This window comes from Struthio camelus, chromosome W, assembly GCF_040807025.1.
Source record: "Struthio camelus isolate bStrCam1 chromosome W, bStrCam1.hap1, whole genome shotgun sequence".
Lineage (NCBI taxonomy): Eukaryota > Metazoa > Chordata > Aves > Struthioniformes > Struthionidae > Struthio > Struthio camelus.
Window position 1 is genome coordinate 8,187,109 of NC_090981.1, and position 20,164 is coordinate 8,207,272.

At 39.8% G+C, this 20,164-nt stretch overlaps 1 protein-coding gene across 16 annotated transcripts; it reads right to left on the reverse strand.

The window, feature by feature from the left end:
• LOC104141036 (heterogeneous nuclear ribonucleoprotein K-like) lies at positions 1–19,125 on the reverse strand. Of its 16 annotated transcripts, none has more exons than XM_068925456.1 (16): positions 18,974–19,125; positions 16,055–16,133; positions 15,871–15,950; positions 14,879–14,976; positions 13,724–13,780; positions 12,217–12,260; positions 10,881–10,953; positions 10,187–10,300; positions 9,014–9,142; positions 8,186–8,493; positions 7,778–7,832; positions 4,012–4,062; positions 2,066–2,087; positions 1,904–1,986; positions 1,293–1,462; positions 1–519 (listed from the first exon to the last, which is right to left on the reverse strand). In XM_068925456.1, the coding sequence occupies exons 3-16, from the start codon at positions 15,917–15,919 to the stop codon at positions 486–488; spliced, it is 1,287 nt and encodes a 428-aa protein (XP_068781557.1). In that variant the 5' UTR covers positions 15,920–15,950; positions 16,055–16,133; positions 18,974–19,125; the 3' UTR covers positions 1–485. The 16 variants fall into 16 exon arrangements, with proteins under 16 accessions (XP_068781557.1, XP_068781563.1, XP_068781550.1 ...); XM_068925462.1 differs by having other exon boundaries at positions 1–458; positions 18,974–19,101; XM_068925449.1 differs by having other exon boundaries at positions 14,879–14,988; positions 18,974–19,101.
• Between the last annotated feature and the right edge of the window lie 1,039 nt (positions 19,126–20,164).

The window sequence follows — 20,164 nt, forward strand, 5'->3', positions numbered from 1 at the left end:
TAGGTTCACTAAATTTATTTAAAAATCATAAAATGTTTCTTACAAAAGAGCATTACATTCTGCACACTGCTCTCAAAGGATGCCAGGGACACGTGGACTACCAGTATTCTCCCTCCTTCAAAAAAAAGTGTACATAAAGCAGGGTGTTCACAATAGTTACAGAAAACATTACAATTCACCACCAATGAACAAAAATAAAATCCACTCTGCTGCTGTTTCAAAATTTCAATGTTCATCTCACACATCCTTTCCCTCCCCCCCAAATATTTGTAAGGAACTAAAACATTACATCTGGTGTACAGCAAAGATTCCACTACACCTCAAATGCAGAACATCTATGAAGCAGAGGAATGTTGGCTTTTTAAACAGAAGCAGATTAAAAAAAAAAAGAAAAAAGGTGCAGGACTCCTTCAGTTCTTCACTAGTCTTAGAAAAACTTTCCAGAATACTGCTTCACACTATAAAAAAGAAAAAATAATCTTGCATTAGAATCCTTCAACATCTGCATACTGCTTCACACTATAAAAGAAAAAGAAAAAAGCATGTATTAGAATGATTGACCATACATCTTGCATCAATATTCACAATGACATTCTTAAAGAGTAAACTCCTAAAACATTTAAAAGTAAATAACTTAAATATAATGGCTAATAATTATAGGTATATGATAATTTTAAGCACATTTAAACATTAGTAGTCTAAAGCCAAACATTCAAGTTAAACATTAAAAATTGCTATGATAGCCAACATGTGAATAAAGCAAGATTAAGCAAATTAAATCTGAAGCTGTTAACATTTGGCAGAAAAGACAAAAAGTAATGCCAGCAAGTGTGAAATGCTGCATTAACAGCACCAATTGATTTCAACTTGTCCTGTAGAGGCATGGCCTGTGCCATACGGTAGACTGTGATTTGTTGTCAATTTAGTTATCTAAAAACAACAAAATCACTAGTCTTCCACACAGAACTAGACCAACATCCACTGAAATCTTCTATATTTTCTACAGGCTCTATGTAATTTATTAGAAGTAGTTTTTTGCAGCAGTTTTCACCAGAGAAATGAGAGGACTGCTTGGTTAAGGTGTCTTCCAGCAAGATTAGTTTTGAGGGTGTCTTCATTTTAGTTAGAATGGAGAACAGAAGAGAATCAAGGCAGAACTGGAGAAGTTAGGTTCAAATAGTTACTTAAAACCTGCCTTCTAGAAGCTACGTCACAAAGAGCAGCTTTAGAATGTAGTAGGGAAAAAGTCAGTTTAAAATTGACACCAAGGACAGCATTAAGCTGCAACTTGCCTGTTCTGCAGTAAATACTGTGCGTTTTGTATCTGGTCCTGCGTTCCTGTAATAGTTATTATCCGATCTTCTGAGCCTTCTAATGGTTCATCAATTTTGATCGAAGCTCCTGACTCATGACGTATCTGTTTGATTCTCTGGCCTCCCTTTCCAATAATAGATCCAGCCAACTAGGGGAGAAAAAGCATTCATTTTTTGATATATCTTTCTCCGTAAAAGCAGTTATAGAAGTCACAGTAGCGTTCAAGTAACTTCCATGAATTTAGTTATGAGAATTTCAATGGGAGCTCACTCAAAACAGCCTCTGCAATATTTATTGTGTAAACACAGGTGGTATAAAATTGGGAGAACCAGCTGCTGGTTTGCATAAAATAAGCTATGTTAATATTGAATAATAGAGAAGCGACACACTGAACAATTGCATTAATTGTAGGCCTAAAGTCACAAAACAAACATCCTGAAGAACAGACTTTTGACAATTTAGAAATACTTGTTTTATATTAAGTATTTGGGGTGTTTGACAGGTTACTTCTATGATTTACTTGTGTAGTCTGAGAAAAGGCTTGTTTTTTTTTAAAAACAAAAATGGAAAGCAAATCAACTTTACTTACGTCTTTTGGAATAGTTACTTGTGTTGTGATGATGGGTCCACCAAGATCTCCATATGAACCACGGCCCCCTGCATATGAATAGTCTGATTTAAAACATATGCATCAAGTCCTTTAATGACTAAGTAACAAAAGGGCATGTAAAAATTCTTTATATAAACTTACCATATCCAGAGCCACCCTCAAACTATAAGAGAAAAAAAAAAAAACACACACCCTTAAATACTGAATAGCCATGCTTCATTAACATGCTTTCATTGCAAATACCATACTGTTAACTTTGAGCCTATTGTAGGCAAATACCCCAACCTCCAAATCACCTTACTATAAATATAAAAGCATCAAAGGCACATTGGGAGAACAGACCAAAAACAAAAAAAGAGGGGGAACACCTCTCATGAATCTCTTATCCTGTCCTGTCAAAACCTCTAGGAGTAAGGCATCAAATAACATTAAGGAACCAGTCATACCAGTTTATCAAGCTACCCTACTGATTCAGCTGCTGGTAGACAGCTCTTTACACTGACCTACTCCTGACCCTCAGATTAAACTAACATTCAAATCAGAAGATCAGAGTTCAGCTTTATTACTATGACCTGTATAGCTCAAGAGAGATGGAAACCTCACTTTTGGGTCAAAAAGTTTGCCCTATGAATTGCCAATCCTCCTACTTCATCTGTATCTTGATGAAAAACTAAGTAGACCCCAAAAATACCTTAGTAATGGAACTCTCCATACAGATTATGCTACAATCCTCCTTTGCAGCTTACAAGGGATAATCATGACATGAATTACTGCCATTCTGCTTAAATTACCATACACCAAACCCAAATCACTGCAATGCAGAACTCCTGGCTGCTTTTATTTTTAGAATTCAGACTGATACTTGATATCAAGCACTTAAATTTTGATCTAATGCCTTCTAAATGCACAAAACCCCATTTTTATACCTTCCTACAGAAGTAGAAAATAGATGTGCATACTTCTCCAGAATTCAACTTAAACAATCACTGAAGTACAGAATGTAGGGACTTGTGTGAATTACTTGTCTGCAGAGATTGTAATGCACCCCCCCCCAAAACCAAACTACCTTCTACCTTTTTGAAGCAACATCAAAATGGAATCTCTTCAGACCAAACCATTCAGCTGATCATCTGTTTCTAAGCAACCTATATTGTGTAGTCATGTTGCTTAGCAATAGAGATTGTAATACAGCATAGAGTATGTAGTGAAGTGCAAAATATAGGAGAATGAAGGACACTGCTTAGGACTTAATTCAGAGGCTGATCAGAGCTGCATATTTTATACAAACACAGTTATTTCTGCTGATGTTTTGCACAGGATCTCTTTTTTGGGCTTATCTGTTTTAATGAACATTCCTTTCCTTTATTTCCTGGCTCTCCTCCCCAGACTACAGGACAGCAAATGAATTTGACAGCAGATGACTAAAATAATTACAGCTGCAGTGTTTATGTAAGCTAGGAACTGATGTTTAATATTTGGCAGCACTTTGTCAACTTCTAGACAGCATAAACACTTGACTACCCCCTTCAAACTTTCCTTCCTAAAATCCCTTCAGGAGCAAGGAATTTGATAAACACAAATCAGTCCAATCAAATGCAATACTTCCAAATACAGGGATAGGTAATGCAGAATAGTTTATCCACAACTATAAGCAAAGACCTATTTTTAATGTTCCTTGTTCAAAACACAAGAAAACACAACATTAAGAAGTTAACACAAAATATATATCCTAAATACGTGCACTATCAGTGCTATCAAGAAGCAAGAGTTATGGTGACAGTTACAATTTATAACATTAAAATGAGGTACATGAGGCAATACAACAGAAAAGCTCTTCTCCTTTGGCTGTGCTGCTGTGTACTTCCTTGGGGAACATTAGCATTAACTGTCTGTACAGGACACTGTTAGGACATAAGCTGCTGATACTCTGAATCAGGAGGAAAATTTTATTGATTTTCAATAGCTGCAAGTTGCCACTCACTAAACTCAAGCTCAAGTAATTCCAGTTATTACTGAACCAATTCAAGTAAGTTATTTTCTCAAAATCAACTATTAAATCAGTCAAATAAAAGGATGAACACACTCACCAGCTCTGGTGGTTGCATGTCATCACAGGCATCCACGTGACACTGCATCATCTTCCAGGCACAACATGACATGAGGAAAAGAGGAAATTAAATTTAGATTAAGTCCATCTCAAGGAGACTTACAAGTAACTTTGCATTGCAAGCAAACACATACATACTGATACAGAAAAATATTTTCCTTAACACCTAATCTACTACAGAGACTCAAAAGTACATAATATAGACCCAGAGACAAGATTCACTCCCTTTTACTTTCACTGTAACAGTACTTTAACTGGTCACATTAATTTTCTCCCTCTTTCTGTGGTGTAAACAGACTTTCCTCTGGCAAAGTGTCAGACAAATAAGGGTAGGGCAAAGTTTGAATAGTCATGCCCCCCCCCCCCCCCCCAAACCTTTAAGGGCTACAGCTGTACCATTTACCAAAAAATTACCCCCCATAGGTATCAAAATCTTTTATTTCTCATGTTTTTTTTTAAATAACATTTAGAAAGACTAAAACAAGTCATTATCTCTATGTCAACAGCAGTTCAAGTAGGAAGGACATAGCTTCTCACATTTTATTAGTTCATTTCCATATGCCTCATGTAGCCAAGAGCTAGCTAACAATCTACATCTAATTATATTAACAGTCTAATTACATTTAAAAAGTGATATATAGATTTTCTTTCCTTCACAATTCTAAAACAAATGCGAAAAAACCTACAAGTTATATTTTTATAATTGCTGATACTTTAAATTACTATTAAGTTACTTTGCAGGATTAAAAATAAATGCAAAACATAGAACATGACTAGCACACCAAAATATAAAAGCTCATTGGTGCTCTACAGACTCATTTGTGCTAGCTACTACTGGCACTAAAATGGAAACCAAATGAAACAGTGGCTGGATAGGGCAAACACAGCATTAACATGAATTATATTAACTTTTATATCTAATGAAAGATGATGCATGCCATCCTGATGACAGCAAATTCATGTTATAACTCTCTCATTTTTGAGGCACTAGCCTAGAAGAGTGAAATCTTGTTAATTTCTTCCAGTATTTAAACTGATAAATACAAGAGTTGCCAAACATTTTTCCATTACTGATTTCTTACATGCTTTTATAATGTCAAATCTCTTAAATATGAAGTACACTCTATATTCTCTAGTGTGGGTACCTCTGTTGAGGTGTTTATATATATGTGCACATGTGTCTGTGTATGTTAAAAAATATCAAGAACTAGGAAGCATTTGAATAAGCAGAGATTAAAAGTCTGAATATATACTCCACTTTAAACATTCTAATTTACTTCTCAATTAACTCCAATTTAAAAATACTTCAAAAAATTTAGTAATTGGTCAGTTAAAAAAAAGATAAGTGGCTTTTTATGCTTGTCCACTTTCTTGTTTCAGTATGCGTGTGCTTATATATTTGAACACTCCCATGCCAAAGGGTGCTTAGAAATAGCAGGAACACAGTCAGGTTTTCTCAACTATCAAAATATCCTTTATGGTCCACAGGCATTTGATCTGGAGTAGTTACAGCCTGAAGTATATAGTTCTGTAATAGAGAAACAGTGTATGTCTCTTTTAGGAAACAGCTTCAAAAAAGAGATGATAAATCAAGTGAACTCTTGTAACTAGTAGTGCCCAGTTACAACCATAAACCAGATTAAGAGACAAATGTTATGTGGGGGACATGATACAGACAAGGGGAAGTTTTTTTTTTTTTATTCAAATGATTTTTCTCCCATCTTAAAATTCACAAGGCTGTCAATATCATCATATCTCAGAAACATCCAAAAATTCAAGGTTCAGCATCCAGTCTTGAACTACTGAATCTTTCTGCCTCTAGTGGAAAGGAGAGCTAGCAGAAAGTGAGGATTTCTGTACATTCAACACTTAAGACCTTGATCTTGGTCTGAACAGAGGATCTTTTACGTAGATGTATTAAAAAAAAACAAAACAAAAAAAACCCCCCACACCCACACAGCATTCCTGCTCTTTGAAACCAGCCTTTCCCACACATTAAATGTTTTGTTAGAAGAATGTTTTCTATATGAAATGAATGGCAGCATCAGAAGACCTTATGTTTCTGGCATCACGCTTCCAGCTTCAACCTCACAATCCATGTGAGAACTTCTCATCTGCTTATACAATTAAGGATACCAGGATTATGTCTAACTAAAACTAGAAATTAAAAAGTCCTCAGTTTAGGTAGGCTATGAAATTCAGGTATAACACATCCAAAGCCATGAGCAATTCCACTCTAACAAGGAAATAAAAGTGCTTATTGGAACACAGAAAATTGGCAAGGATGATTCCACTTACTTGTAGAAACTCACATCAAGAAAGCCAAGATCAACTCGATAAAAGTCACGCTAAACAAAGTTCAAAAGGATTTTCTATTCTGAACTGGAATAAAGCTAGAACATGCTTCTGCCCAAGAATCAAGCCAAAAAGACTGCGCTCAGCCAGATAAACAGAGTACCTTGCCCTTGAGTATGTGCCCCAATACCAGCTTTACCAGCTGGATACATCAAAACATGGAAACTGAGCTTTAAGAATGCATGACTACAAATAGGAATCTTGGAGGTGCATTTCTTGATTCTTCTGGTTTCTGAAGATCCAGATTATAGCATGGGTAACGCTTTTTTGTAATTGTAAGTGCAAGTCTTCCCTTTCAATATTTCTGACAAGCTTCTGGTGCCCCAATTTTGACATTCCTGTAATACCTACTTCCAGCAAGTTTTCCTACCAGATGGAAGCAAAGCGTAAAGCCTGTTTAGGTAGTCCAATTCACAGCTCCTCTCCACCCCTTTTTCTCTTCCATCCACAAAAAAGGATGTCTTGTCTCATCTTTCATTTTAAGGAAAGTGCCAAACGGACTCATAGAAGAATCAAAGATTGTTACCACAGATTAACTCCCTAACACCTATGATTTCTGTTCCCAGAAAAGAGGAGTCTAGTACAACAGCAGATGACCACTGGAAAAACGCATTTCATAGTATACTAACAGAAGAGAACCTTGAAGCCTTTTTAAGCTTCCATATCTTACGAAATTCTTTTCCTCAGCAACAGTTAGCATTGACGTGGTTGAATGCATCTAATTTCATCAACTTATCAGTGGCCCTGGCTCCAGAACATTTGGAATCACAGTAGAATTTTTGCAAACAAAATTCAGCAAAATAGGCAAGAACTGGTTTGAAAAAAGCAATACTCTGCCAAACCAACTGGTGATCTACAAAGATACTATTCAGGTTTTCTAACAGATGTATTAAGAATGCTTGCCTGAATCAAAGACTGTCTTGTTAGCAGAACGAGAAGATTGTTCTGATGTGTTTTCTTCACATAAAAGTCTCCCAATTCCTATTTCTGACATCACACAACCAAAAAACAACCCCCACCAAAAAAAAAAAAACCACCCCCCCCCAAATATCTCTCCAAAGCACCCCCCCCCCCAACAACACACCACATACAACCCTAAAAGGTCAGTGCAATTAAATCTGCAGGGCAGAGCACAGCCCAACTTCCCATACCATTGCTGATATCAGGAGGAAGAGACAGACACTGGAGCAGGTCACACCCCAGATACTCTTTACATCCCAAACACTCCTTATCAGGAAGGACCATTTGTATGGGCAAAGCATTTTGATAATATCAAAATTTATCAGAAGCACGCATGCCCGATATTTAAATACATGGACTCAAGTTTCTTCAGATATGTAAAGTCTTAACTGTGTTCACTAAAGAAAACAATATGAATTTTAAATTCCTACCATTCCATCATAACGGTCTCCAGGTCTGCCCCTTCGGTCATAAGACATAAGATCTCTAAAATGGAAAAAAGCAGCAACACAAATTGTGTTATATACTAATTTGTATACTCTAATTCAAATTTTCACATTCATGATTTACACAAAGCTCAGAAATTGACTGCTTCAGTCAAGTTTTAAATGACACTACAAAAAAGTCAAAGAACTACTGACTACAGTTCTGGTAGACTGCTACAGTAGAGCAAAAAATTCAATTCAAATACTTTTCAAAATAGACTGGCGCAATAAACACTTGATCCTGCATAACCACTACCAACATGGAAGCATGAAACAAGTCCTGGAAACACAAACACAATACAGCAAATTCTACTCAACTTGAGTTTTGTACAATGCATTTATGCAACAACTCACCCGCCACGAGGAGGTGGTGGAGGAGGAAGAGGAAGATTACGAGCTCTGCTGCCACCTCTGCCCCCACGGCCTGGGGGAGGCGGTGGAGGGCCTCTGCGAGGGCTCATATCATCATAGTCTCTTCTTGATGGAGGCATAGGTCGCCCACCACGACCAGGAGGCATCCGATCAAAACCTCCTCTTCCACGCATTGGAAAGCCTACTGGACGTCCCCTTCTATCATCAAACATCATTGTGAAGCCACCATAGTCATATGTTTCATCATAGAAATTGGGATCATAAGGCTGGGCCCGTCCTTTAATTGGAGACTAAAACAATCAAAACAAAAACAAACCATCCCCTCCCTGGGTTAGCACTGACTGTTACAGTTCACATAATATATTAGATGTATAAATATGAATCTATACATTCCAAACACGTTTTACGATTTTTAATTTAACAATGCTAGTTAGAAAAGCTGTAATTTTTATCCAGCAGAGATGGTCATGTGCTTCCTATGATTTTTTACTATGATAAACTGCTGTTATTGATCAGTGGCATTTAAATAGGAGAAGGGATGCAAATTTTAATTTATCATCTTAATGATATGCAAAGCATGAATAATGGCTCACTTGTACCAAAAATAACTTCCCCCTCCCATAACGTGCATCCCAATTACAGAAAACAGTAATAATTTCAATGGCTAACAGTCCAACACCTTGTTATGCAGAAGTAAGAGGTACCAAATTCAAAATAGAAACAGAAAGATATAATTTTCCATCCAAATCATCCCTTAACTTCCATGAAGGCCAATGAAAGAATAGAATAAACTTATTTAAGACACATTACCTCAGAGATAAGATCCAGAATAATCTTGATACATTCCACAACTCTATCTGGCTTTCCACCAATAAGCACCACTCTGTCAGTGGAATGAGGACAACACTCTTGGAAGAGCTTAATGGTGGTCTGAGTGTTCTGTTGAAGAAAAAAATCCAAGAATTTCAAAAAGAAGTATTTTTAACAACTTTATAAAGTTACCAAAAACAAAGAGACATTAAAATACATTTAAAGAAACAGTTCAACTAGACTATAAAACTCCCAGTCATTTTAAGTGCATGCTTGCTTCCAAGTTCTCACAACAGATTTAATTTTAGTAGATTATCTTTTTAAGATCTGCAATGACATAATTTTGTATGAAATGCTAGTGAAAAGAAAAAATATTAGATTTCTGATCTTTCAATTGTGGCTCATCTACACTATCATTCAATTAAGCATTAGCAAAGGAACCACATATCCATTGTGAGCTTACAGGGTATATTAACCTTCACATGTCATAACACTTTGGATGCAAGACAGCAATGTTGCTAGGATTATGTCTAGTCATCTTACCTCCCTCAACCCACACAAAGAGATATAGCTTACACCTAAATTAACCTGAAATTGTCTTTGACATAATGTCAGGGAAAAGACAGAAAACAGCTCTCTAGATTCATAGAGACTACTGGCTTTTTAGAACATAGCCTTATTTCCTTTTAGTGAAGGAATAGTCTTCACAGGTGTGTTTTTTTTTTTTTTTTAAACATTCTACCCTTTTATAGAAAAACTTAAAAAAAAATTAATCTTAGGAATTCATGGAGATATGTCCACCCTAAACAGTTTTTCATGTCTTCCACACTAATAAACAGCCTATCTAGTAGTTCACTCCAAAAAGTGATGAATGCTGTTTTAATTAAATGAAATAAAATAATTTCTTTATACAGATTGCTCTATTGCTAATGTGTTCAAAAGCTTGATAAGAAGTCCTAAGCTCTATCACCAACAGTCACTTCATTTCTGAGGGTTTGCAAGAAAGTTGCAATAAGCAACTCACAGACTGATCTCAATACATAGAAACCATTTATGAAGTATGTCCTGGAGGAATTATTGCACAGAAGATACTGACACTTGCTGCTTATGAACACAAAACACTAAGTTATTTATACAACAAAAGCCAAATCTAAAAAGAATAGGAAATAATACCTCTCTGAGTTCTTTGATTTTAGCACCCTTGACACCAATAATTCCTCCTGCCAGACTTTGGTGAATTAGAAGTCTTAACTCGCAGTCAAAGTCGCTGCCTTTGTAGTGTTGATACTGTAAGAAAGATTCATACAAATAAAGAACAAAATTAATATTTTAAATATTTTATGGGAATAATATTTTATATTCCCCCCATCACCATGCTATGTCCTAATTTGTTGCTGAACTGTAATTTTGTATTTGCTATGATAGAATCACAACTACTTAGGCACCTTGCCTCACCGTGAAATAACATCAAATTTTCCTTATTTCTTTCATTATGCTGCATAACTTTGATATCTTCTTAAATTTGTATACAAACAGTGCAACACACTTTCTTGCAAAGCCAAGGCAAGATACAAATTACAATACAGCTACATCAAACTGGGGCCTAAGCCAGTAAGGAGATGGGCATTTTGAAGGGGAGGAAACAGTCTAAACATTAATTTAGTAAGCAGAGACTGTCTCCATCTTCTACAAAAAAAACATATACTGCCAACACAGTGAGAGCTACAGGCCTCCTTAAAAAAAAAAAAAAAGCAGTGCTTTTATTTTCTAATAAAAACAAAACAAAACAGCACTGAGTCATCTAGAATCATTTTGTTTTAAAGGCTAACATTGTACCTCTGAAGAAGAAACAAACCTAGAGACATACCTCTTCTAAAGTAGGGATAATCTTCTTCAAGATTTCTCCAATTGTCTCTATATCAGCACTTATACTCAAGATGCTGTCACAGGCCATAAGTGCCAGATAATATGGAGAAGGTGGAAAAGAAGAGGAAGTAAGTTTTGTATTCATAATCACGCACAAAATTCTAACAAGATTTATTACACAGGAAAGTTTACAATTAATATTCCCCATTTAAAGTGGAGAGCGAGGGAGAGCGAGGGAGAGCGAGGGAGAGCGAGGGAGAGCGAGGGAGAGCGAGGGAGAGCGAGGGAGAGCGAGGGAGAGCGAGGGAGAGCGAGGGAGAGCGAGGGAGAGCGAGGGAGAGCGAGGGAGAGCGAGGGAGAGCGAGGGAGAGCGAGGGAGAGCGAGGGAGAGCGAGGGAGAGCGAGGGAGAGCGAGGGAGAGCGAGGGAGAGCGAGGGAGAGCGAGGGAGAGCGAGGGAGAGCGAGGGAGAGCGAGGGAGAGCGAGGGAGAGCGAGGGAGAGCGAGGGAGAGCGAGGGAGAGCGAGGGAGAGCGAGGGAGAGCGAGGGAGAGCGAGGGAGAGCGAGGGAGAGCGAGGGAGAGCGAGGGAGAGCGAGGGAGAGCGAGGGAGAGCGAGGGAGAGCGAGGGAGAGCGAGGGAGAGCGAGGGAGAGCGAGGGAGAGCGAGGGAGAGCGAATGGACTTTTGGAAGGGCTCAGATTAAGTGGGCAAGAAATTGATGCAGAACTGAAAGTATAAGTGAATACTCATGTTCCCCACCACCGCTAATGTAGGATACCCTCGCTATTACGTTGGTAAAACTGGCACACCTCCTCGTAGAGAAAGCGGGGATATTCAAGTGGTGAACATTATATTTGGAGTAAGGTTATGAGATCAGTTAGAAATTAGATTACTAATGGGCTCTGCAAGAAAACAAATACAAATGCAAGACAAAAAAAGTCAACACAAAAGAGAAGTGAAAGAAAATGAACCAGAGAGTTAGCATTTCATCAGAAATAATTATAATTATGAACAGGCAATGTTGGGTGGAGGGGGAGCAAGGTGGGCCACGAAGACAGAGCGAGAGACTACTTTGAAACAATTTGATTTACAATGCAGCGAATATGCAACATTTGAAGCTGTGCTCCTTCCATTGAAATAAAATTAGTGGATTGTTTGGGTGGGCAATTCACGTAAAAGTTCAGTGATAAAAAGACTTAATGGGGAAAATAAGACAGAAAACTTGAAAAAACAATACACCGTCTATAAGGGGATACTGTTTATATATATAAAAGGCAGGTAACAAAATACATTTCTCTCTTTCTAATCAGGCAGTGAGGCATAAACTGTTGGGACATACCGCTCGGGGCCACTGCTGTCTGGGACTGAAACACTGGCATTGTACTGCATTGGTCATTGGCGTTCGTGGATGTTGGCATTGGGCATGGGTATTCAATCAGAAGTTGTCAAGTATGGTACCCGTTTGGCAACGAGCACATTTTTGGGCATAGCCAACCAGGGTTTTCACATGGGCGTTCAGGGGCGGATGGGCCAACGTCATGGTGGGCAACGCAGGGGCAAGTCGATCCAGTACATGGGCAACGGAGATATATGGCCAAAAAAAACAAGGAGAGGGAAAAGGGGGAAAAGCAATAAATTTTAATTTAATACAAACTATACTCATTACTCTTAATTAATGAAACAAGCTTAAGTTGTTCTGAAGACTAACACAATAACGGATTGCTACATTGATTGTGGCTTAACAATATGGACCTTAAAAATGAGTTACTTGATCTGACTAAACTACTTTTTACTTTTAACATACGATGTTTCAGTAGCAGGCTGGCTCATGAGGGTAGACACAAAACCTGTCAAGATCCATATGACTAAAGCCTTGGGCAAATCGGGAAAGTTCCAGACCAGTCTAAAACATCTAGACTTAGGCGATTTATTTATTTACAAAAATAAAATAAACAAAAAAAAAACCACACCACACACACTGCACTAGCTGCCAAAGTTAGTGAGTGTATGATTCCTGACCCTTTCAGCTTAATCCTCAATTCTAGCTGTTATAGTTTATGAACTTAGTTGGAACTGATCGTGTAATGATATATTACCAAATAGTGTTGAACGGAGTCTTGCTTGAAAAAATGCTGAAATTGTAGCTGATGTTAAGTGCAGAGTGTAAACAAATGGAATTTAAGAAGCACTGCCAAGTTTTATAAATACATAACATTAATGCTGAACATGTGTCTAATCACAAGAGTCAACCCACTATAAAATGTGAAAAGGTAAATAAGTCATGATAATTTAAAAATGCTTCCAAATAACAAATGTTTCTTTACTGTTCTATACTCATATTTAAACCATGCAACCTTAACAATAATGTTTTTGTGCTTCATGTGCAAGCTGTTAAATAAAGAGCAAATGGACAGTTTTTTTTTTTTTTAAAAAGGAAGTTAACCCAGTGATAGAGAAATTATTTAAGCCAGCCACCTGCAATGGCTTCAGTAGTACTACAATTGATTCACACATATGGGAAATGGTACAATTAAGGGCTTTAATTAGAAATATTGACAAAGCTTAAGTTGTTAACTCATTTGAAGTGTATAATTTAGTGGAATCCTTTTAGAAAGCAAAGAGGTTTAATATAAACCTCTCCTCCCACATGAATCAACCTGGGTTTTGATTACAATAAAAACAAAAAAACTAAGAAAAATTATAACAATTATTACAAATGGCTTGTAACTAGATTATTGATGTCTAGAGTTGAATTCCTCAATTTCTAGAAATGCACGCAATCAAGTTTTCAACATAGTGCTCTGAAAGAATTGGTGTTAAATTAGTTCAAACTCATATATACTCACGTCTGTACGAAGTGCCTTAATGTTTTTGCCACCTTTTCCAATCACTGCCCCAGCATTCTGAAAAACAGTTTTCAGAAGTTATGTTACGTCAACACAGCACAGCCTATGTTTCTGAACTGAAGACTAAGAATGACATACCTATTTCCTGCATTACCTCCTGCAATACATTGTGCTGGGGAGAGAGGGAGTGTTTTGCTTTTATCATTTAATTTAATGTGAACTTTTTAAACTGACATAGTCTGTCCATGAAAAAAAAAAAAAAAGCCAAGACAGCTCTTGCCACTGAACGTAGGAAAGAGAAATATATTCAAATTTCCAGCTTATATTATTTCAATCAAAAATTTAAGTTACTAGGCAATTCTGCCTGTGTTAAAACAATCGCATAGTTAGAGTATGACTCTGGAAAAAGTATTTTATGGGATTCCACACATGTAATGTAGGTCAATGATTTTCATATTTATATATGTGTGTGTGTGTGTGTGTGTGTGTGTGTGTGTGTGTGTGTACACACACACACACAAAATAAAAAAATGTTTGCAAATTTCACTTTCTCACTTTCTTGATAATTTCAAGTGCTGTTTCTGGGTTATATCTATGTAACTTGACTGACCTCACAGACCAGTACAGTCTGAAAAAGTTAAGGCCAACATAAACAGCCACTAATCTCAAGTTTACAAAATCAACAGGAACAAACTGGCAGATATTCAAGAACAGTAATTGCAAAAACTACATTTTTACCAGGTTATTTCAAGGACTACATGCTAAACTATGGCTTTTATTATGCAGTTCATAGATGTTTCTAACAGCATGTGAACATTTTACAGCACTCCATGTAACTTGACTACTGGTCAGAAATACCATGCAGACCTTCTACTCAAACATATGAGAATCAGCTTATGATCCCTGTTGCTCTATTTTATCAGCAAGATTTTTTTAAATCAAGAAGTCCCATAGTCTATTAAAGACTTATCCTAAAATAAAATTGTAGATGTCATTGCAAGACACTTCTACCATTAACGCACATACAAATATTCTTAATATGTTATATTAAATAAAGCACATGCTCTTTCTAAACATGCATCCCAAAACACACACTGTCACCACTGCCTTAAACAATGCCATAAGCAGTAACATAGTGATATTGAAAAAGTATACTTTGCTCTGAAGCAGGATGCGCAATTCAACCATCTCATCTGTATTTCGAGATCTTTTGAAGGCCTGTTCTTCTTCTATATCTTCTGCAGGACGTTTGCCTGTAGACAGGTCCATAGGGAGGGAACACAAACATTTATTTAACTTTCTAAGCTGTAATAAAATGGAATGCATGTCAAGCTTATGCACTGTATTCCTAATAAAGCATTCTTTCCTATCAGCCCAACACTATTTTTTGACATCTACTGAGATTCTATAGCATAGGAACAGGTTTTTACTTCATCAGCCTACAAATCAATTAATTATTGAAAACCCATTTAAAATCTATAAACTACAGTTTGAGAATTTTGCACATTCAGTCAGTGACAAATTTATATCGTGCTGTTTAAGGCAGCGCAGCATCACCTACCTAGTATTTCTTTTACAATTGGGAAAAACCTTCCAGTCAAAAAGCTCAGAACTAGTTCGTCCAATACTGAAAAACTGGTGGAACAACAGGAAAGCAGCATTGCAAATAATGTTCTGAAGAACTGGCATGAATCAACTTAATACCAATGCCTTTACTTCCTCACTAATCATGCCCAAAAGGTTTTTATATCTAAATACTAACTTCATTTATTTCACATATATGTACTCCTGCAGTGTAATAACCGCAATACATAAAATACAATAGATATGCCCAACTATTTTTCCATGATGACACTGTCTAAAAGCACTGAGTATTTAGCTACCAAATATTTTCAAATCTTTAGCTGTGTAACTTTCAACTACTTATGCCATATCTAAAATAACCCCCAAAGAAAAATTATGCATTCATGATACAAAAACACATATAACCACATGGAATAATTAAAAACTGCAAGATTAAATGAAAAATGCAAAACTACTGCCAATATAAACATATCTGATGCAGTTAAAGCATTAAATAAATATTTAGAAACATTAAGATTTAGAATGGTCATTTCCAAAAATAAATAGTCCTTTAAAAAATTTACCATTTGTCTCTGTGTTGGTAAAGGTCTCCTCCTGTTGTTCAGTCTCCATTACCTTTTATTCTTAGGTGGGCAGATAAAACCTGTTGCAGAATAAAAAAAAGCTAGTACGTCTATTGTGAAAAAGCAAACTGTGCATTGTAGTAAAGGGAAAAAGCAAAAAGAAACATCTGCTTCTAGAACTTACCGGTATTATATATCCTTGCAGAGCAAGACTTAAGCGTTCTGGGTGGGATCAAAACCCAACAGCCTATTGCTTCAGGAGCCTATGAAAACAGCATACATCAGCTGTGGCTCTGTTTACTTACAGCTCAATTCTCACTACAGCAGAAAACCAGGATTTGTCCTGAGCTTTTGCTGCAAAGCTTTTCTTTATAAGAGAGAAAAATGTAACAAAGCCAAACACATCACTAAGAGAAATAGCAGTCAAGACTGCAAACTTACAGATAAAAAACTACAGTCTGAATTATTCTGGACTACTTAGTTTTCAGGCATTTGCTAGTTTCAAACATTCACATTTACTGAAAATGATTTTCAGATATTTAAAGCAAGCAGTTATCCAGTTCCTATTACAGCATGTTAAATAAAAAGGAAATCCAAAACATGTATTAAGAGGCACTGTTTCAATCTGCTCCTATTGCTTAGTTTTAAACAATTTAGACTAAGTCCAATTATGATAATCACCAGCATTAATTTTATAAATTCTGTATCAACTTACTAGCAGACATTTTAGCATGCCTCCGTTCAAGCATAACAGCTGAACAAAAGACAAGTTACACACAAGCCACCTGGAAAAATTCTGTTGAAAATACCAGTCTGGTTACATATAATCCTCTGCACACATGCACTAAGAACCTCAAAAGCAGCTGAACTTCTTTCTGATTTTGTGAAACAGGCATCTCATTCGTGATCTACTTTTTTAAAAAAAAAAAAAACACTCATACTCATAAATCACATTATAATTTCAGGCAGAACAAACACTGTTGCACATTATTCTCTTCAAACACACGTTTCTATAGACAGCATAGCCAAACAAAGAATGCTAGTCTTCCTCCCCCCCCCATTAATTTTATTGCCTTAAGTTCCTCGGCCTAAACAAATGGTGGACATTCGCTTGCAAATCCAAAAAGAAAAAATGAGGTACATTTAACTTGTTAATATCCTGTGAACCAACTGTTAATTAACAGTTGCTCTGTTTGTGCAGGCTAACAGCAAGCACTGCCGATAGGCATGCACTCTCCTACAGGCAGCTGCTGCTGCTGTGTGACTGCCTTCCCAGCACACGCTGGTATTTCCGGGCACCCAATGTGAGCTAACAGACATGCACTGCTTTAAGTGTAGCCAAGTCTCATACAGACATTGCCAAAACGCTATTATTGGGAAGGTGGGGGGGGGGGGTGGAATTTCACAAGGTTCAAATGACTAGCCCTTTCAGACCACGGTTGCTTTATTTCCGACCCTCCCAAAAAGCTTAGAGCTGCAGAGGAAGAAACGTAATATACTATATCAGGCTTATATCCCCTTCAAATCCCCCTTAGTCATATGTATTGAAGACGCTCTCCATTAGTTACTGTGCTCTACTGTGTAAATCGAGTTTGTGGGGTTGACTAACGCAATGGTTTTTAGAAACCCCAAAAGGCTAAAGCGGCCATGGAAGGAGCAACGCAGCACCAGTGCCCACAGACAGGAGAAAAGGGCAGAGAGATGCCGGCGCGTCCTTTCTTCCACTCCCTCAGGGGCACAGCGGCCCTCCCCGCCCGTCCGGGCCGCCTCCACCTCCGCAAGCCGCGCCACGGGCCGCCGCTCGGCCCTACCCCTCGCGTGGCTCCCGGCGCAGCCCCCCGGCGACAGCTGCCCGGCCCGGCGGAGCCCCGCATTCCAGCCCGATGCGGGCGGGGGAAGAAGCGGCGTTACATAACCCGCAGCCGAGCCTCACCTTCCCGGCGGCAGGAATCAGCAGAAATGGCGGCCGCTATAATGGCGCCTGCCCGCTGTTAGGCGGAGCCGGGAGCGGAAAAGCCACCCCCACGCGGTCACAAGGAGATTTACCCCCTCCTCTGCCCAGGGAAACACAAAGGCGGCCGCGACGGCTCTCTCCCGGGAGCCCCAGTGAGACCAGCCGAGCGGAACGGCTCCACCGCCAAAGGGGCTCTGCCACCGCCGCGATCGCCCCCGAAGGAAGTTGGCCCCGCCGCAGCGCCTCCTGGCTCGGCCTCGCACGCTCGCCTCCGCACAGGCCACAGTCCAGAGCGCCCTCCCTCCCTTCCTCTGGCCATAATTCCCCACAACTCGCCCCAGGCACAGTTACCAGGGCGGGCGCAAGAAGGCGGCGACCGCTTCCCCGCCCAACGCGCATAACCGCTAACGCTGCCGGCCTCCGCTGCACCGCCATGCCGCCTGGGTTGCCGAGCCCGCACCAGCGGCGGGCAGCGACACCCACCACCCTCCCCCCAGTACGGGCGACGCCCCTCCAGCCCGCAAGCTGCCTCAAGACGCTCCGCAATAGCTAAGGAAGCAGCACCCCGGCCCCTACCCTCTCCACGCAGCAGTGTCCGCACCTACCCGATTTCGTCACCGGCAGGGAAGAACTCGGTCTCGCCACTGTCCCTACAGGAGCCCGCGGCAGTTCTAGGCCCCGGCGGCAGGGGCCGAACAGGCCCGCCACATCGCCCAACAACACTAAGAGGGGCGTGATAGCAGCTCCGCTTCGCTCGCCCCGGCAGGGCCAGGGCCAGGCCTAGGCCGCGCCCGCGCGACGTCCCCTCCTTCGCCTCCACCGGCTCTCTCTCTCTCTCCACAGACACACGAACCACACTTACCTGCACCCACTACCGACCCCACCGCGTATGAGAAAGAAAGGGAAGCAGCCCCCAGCAACACGCACAGCCACCAGCGCCGCCCAATCATTGGCCAGGCCGCCTCCCCCCGCGTGGGCCTGCCACGACTCCGTTGGCCGAGGGAGTTGCCCATCAGGGCGGGGGGCGGACGCTCCTTTGCCCCACCCTTCGTGTGGGCAACGGCGAGCCAGGCCCAGGCGCCGCGAGAAGCGCGATCTGCCTCGCGCCGCCGTAGCCTGGCTGAGTGTGGTTTTTTTTTTTTTTTTAACCTGCTAGGCGGGCGTTGTGAGGAGAGCGGCAGCGGCAACAGCAAAGGGGAGCGAGAACGGTCTCAGTCGTGAGAAGAGAAAATGGTGTCTGCAAAAACTCCGCCTTGCGCTCATCGCCTAGCGCCGGTGGGTGCAGAGCTCTCGCGAGGCTTAAAAGAGCGCGTTGCTCCGCACCTCTGATTGGCCGTTGGGGCGTGCGGGGTTTTGGGGGACTGTGTGCAGAGGATACCCCTGCTCGAGGGGGTATCCCACAGCAAGGGGTGGCCGCGCCACGCGAGGGGCGGCTGCCTGCGCACCCAGCGCCCCCGATGGGAAACTGCATCAGGAAAGGCGGAATATGCTGCCTCTTACTTAACAAGAGGCCCACGGGTTTAGACCTATTGATGAGTAAACGTGTTATTTCACCTGGAATAAATTGTGCAGTTACTTTTTTTTTTTTTTTTTAAACTGGAGGAGCATTTGGGAGAACTTAAAGGAGACTGTTTTTTTCCTAGCTGCAGGTTTTAATGGCAGAAGGCAAGCCTTGTGTTTCTTAAGTATTCTTATAGTATTTTTTGATGTAGTTCTGTGTAGAAATCGTGCTCCTTGAGGTTTTTTGGCCCTTCATCTTAAGGGTGATAAACAGGTTCCAAGCACAGTTATACACCTTAAATGTGCTTAGTCACTTCAAAAGCTAACAACAGGCCAGAGTTTATTAACCACTGATGTTCCTGAGACAATTACTGCCAAAATTTCATAGTACTGCAGTCAAAGGCTGGATTTGGTCTCCAGATAACACTGATATTTCAGGCTAGCCTTCTCTTTTCAGTCCCAAAGCTTTCATCCAGTTAAGGTGTAAAAATTACCTCTGTAGTACTAATGCTTACAGATCCCCACTTGTTTGTATTGTAAATGAAGCCTCCCACTTTATTCATAGCAGTGCTAATGAGATAGGGCAATGACTTATAAGATCAATTTCTAAAGTAGAGTTACTGTTAACAGCAGCACTCACAGGAACAAAAAAAACCTGTCAAGAGGAGAAATGTTGTGGGGTTTTTTCATCCCCTCTCTTTCCAACCACAGCAACATGATTTCCCTTATATACTTCCAATCAAATCAACAGAAAAGATGAAGCCACCAAGAAGGGCTGCTTGTAGAAGTGTCAGTACTTCCCTGATACTCCACGATGAGAAAACTACATAGGCTGTTTAT

Coding starts and splice junctions, on each gene's coding strand:
- LOC104141036 (XM_068925449.1), bottom strand. CDS start 15,919: ATGGAGACTGAACAACAGGAGGAGACCTTTACCAACACAGAGACAAAT. Junction 7,833..8,185: donor CCACCACCTCCTCGTGGCGG/GTGAGTTGTTGC, acceptor TTTCCATTTTAG/AGATCTTATGTCTTATGACC. Junction 1,463..1,903: donor AAGTAACTATTCCAAAAGAC/GTAAGTAAAGTT, acceptor TTTCTCCCCTAG/TTGGCTGGATCTATTATTGG.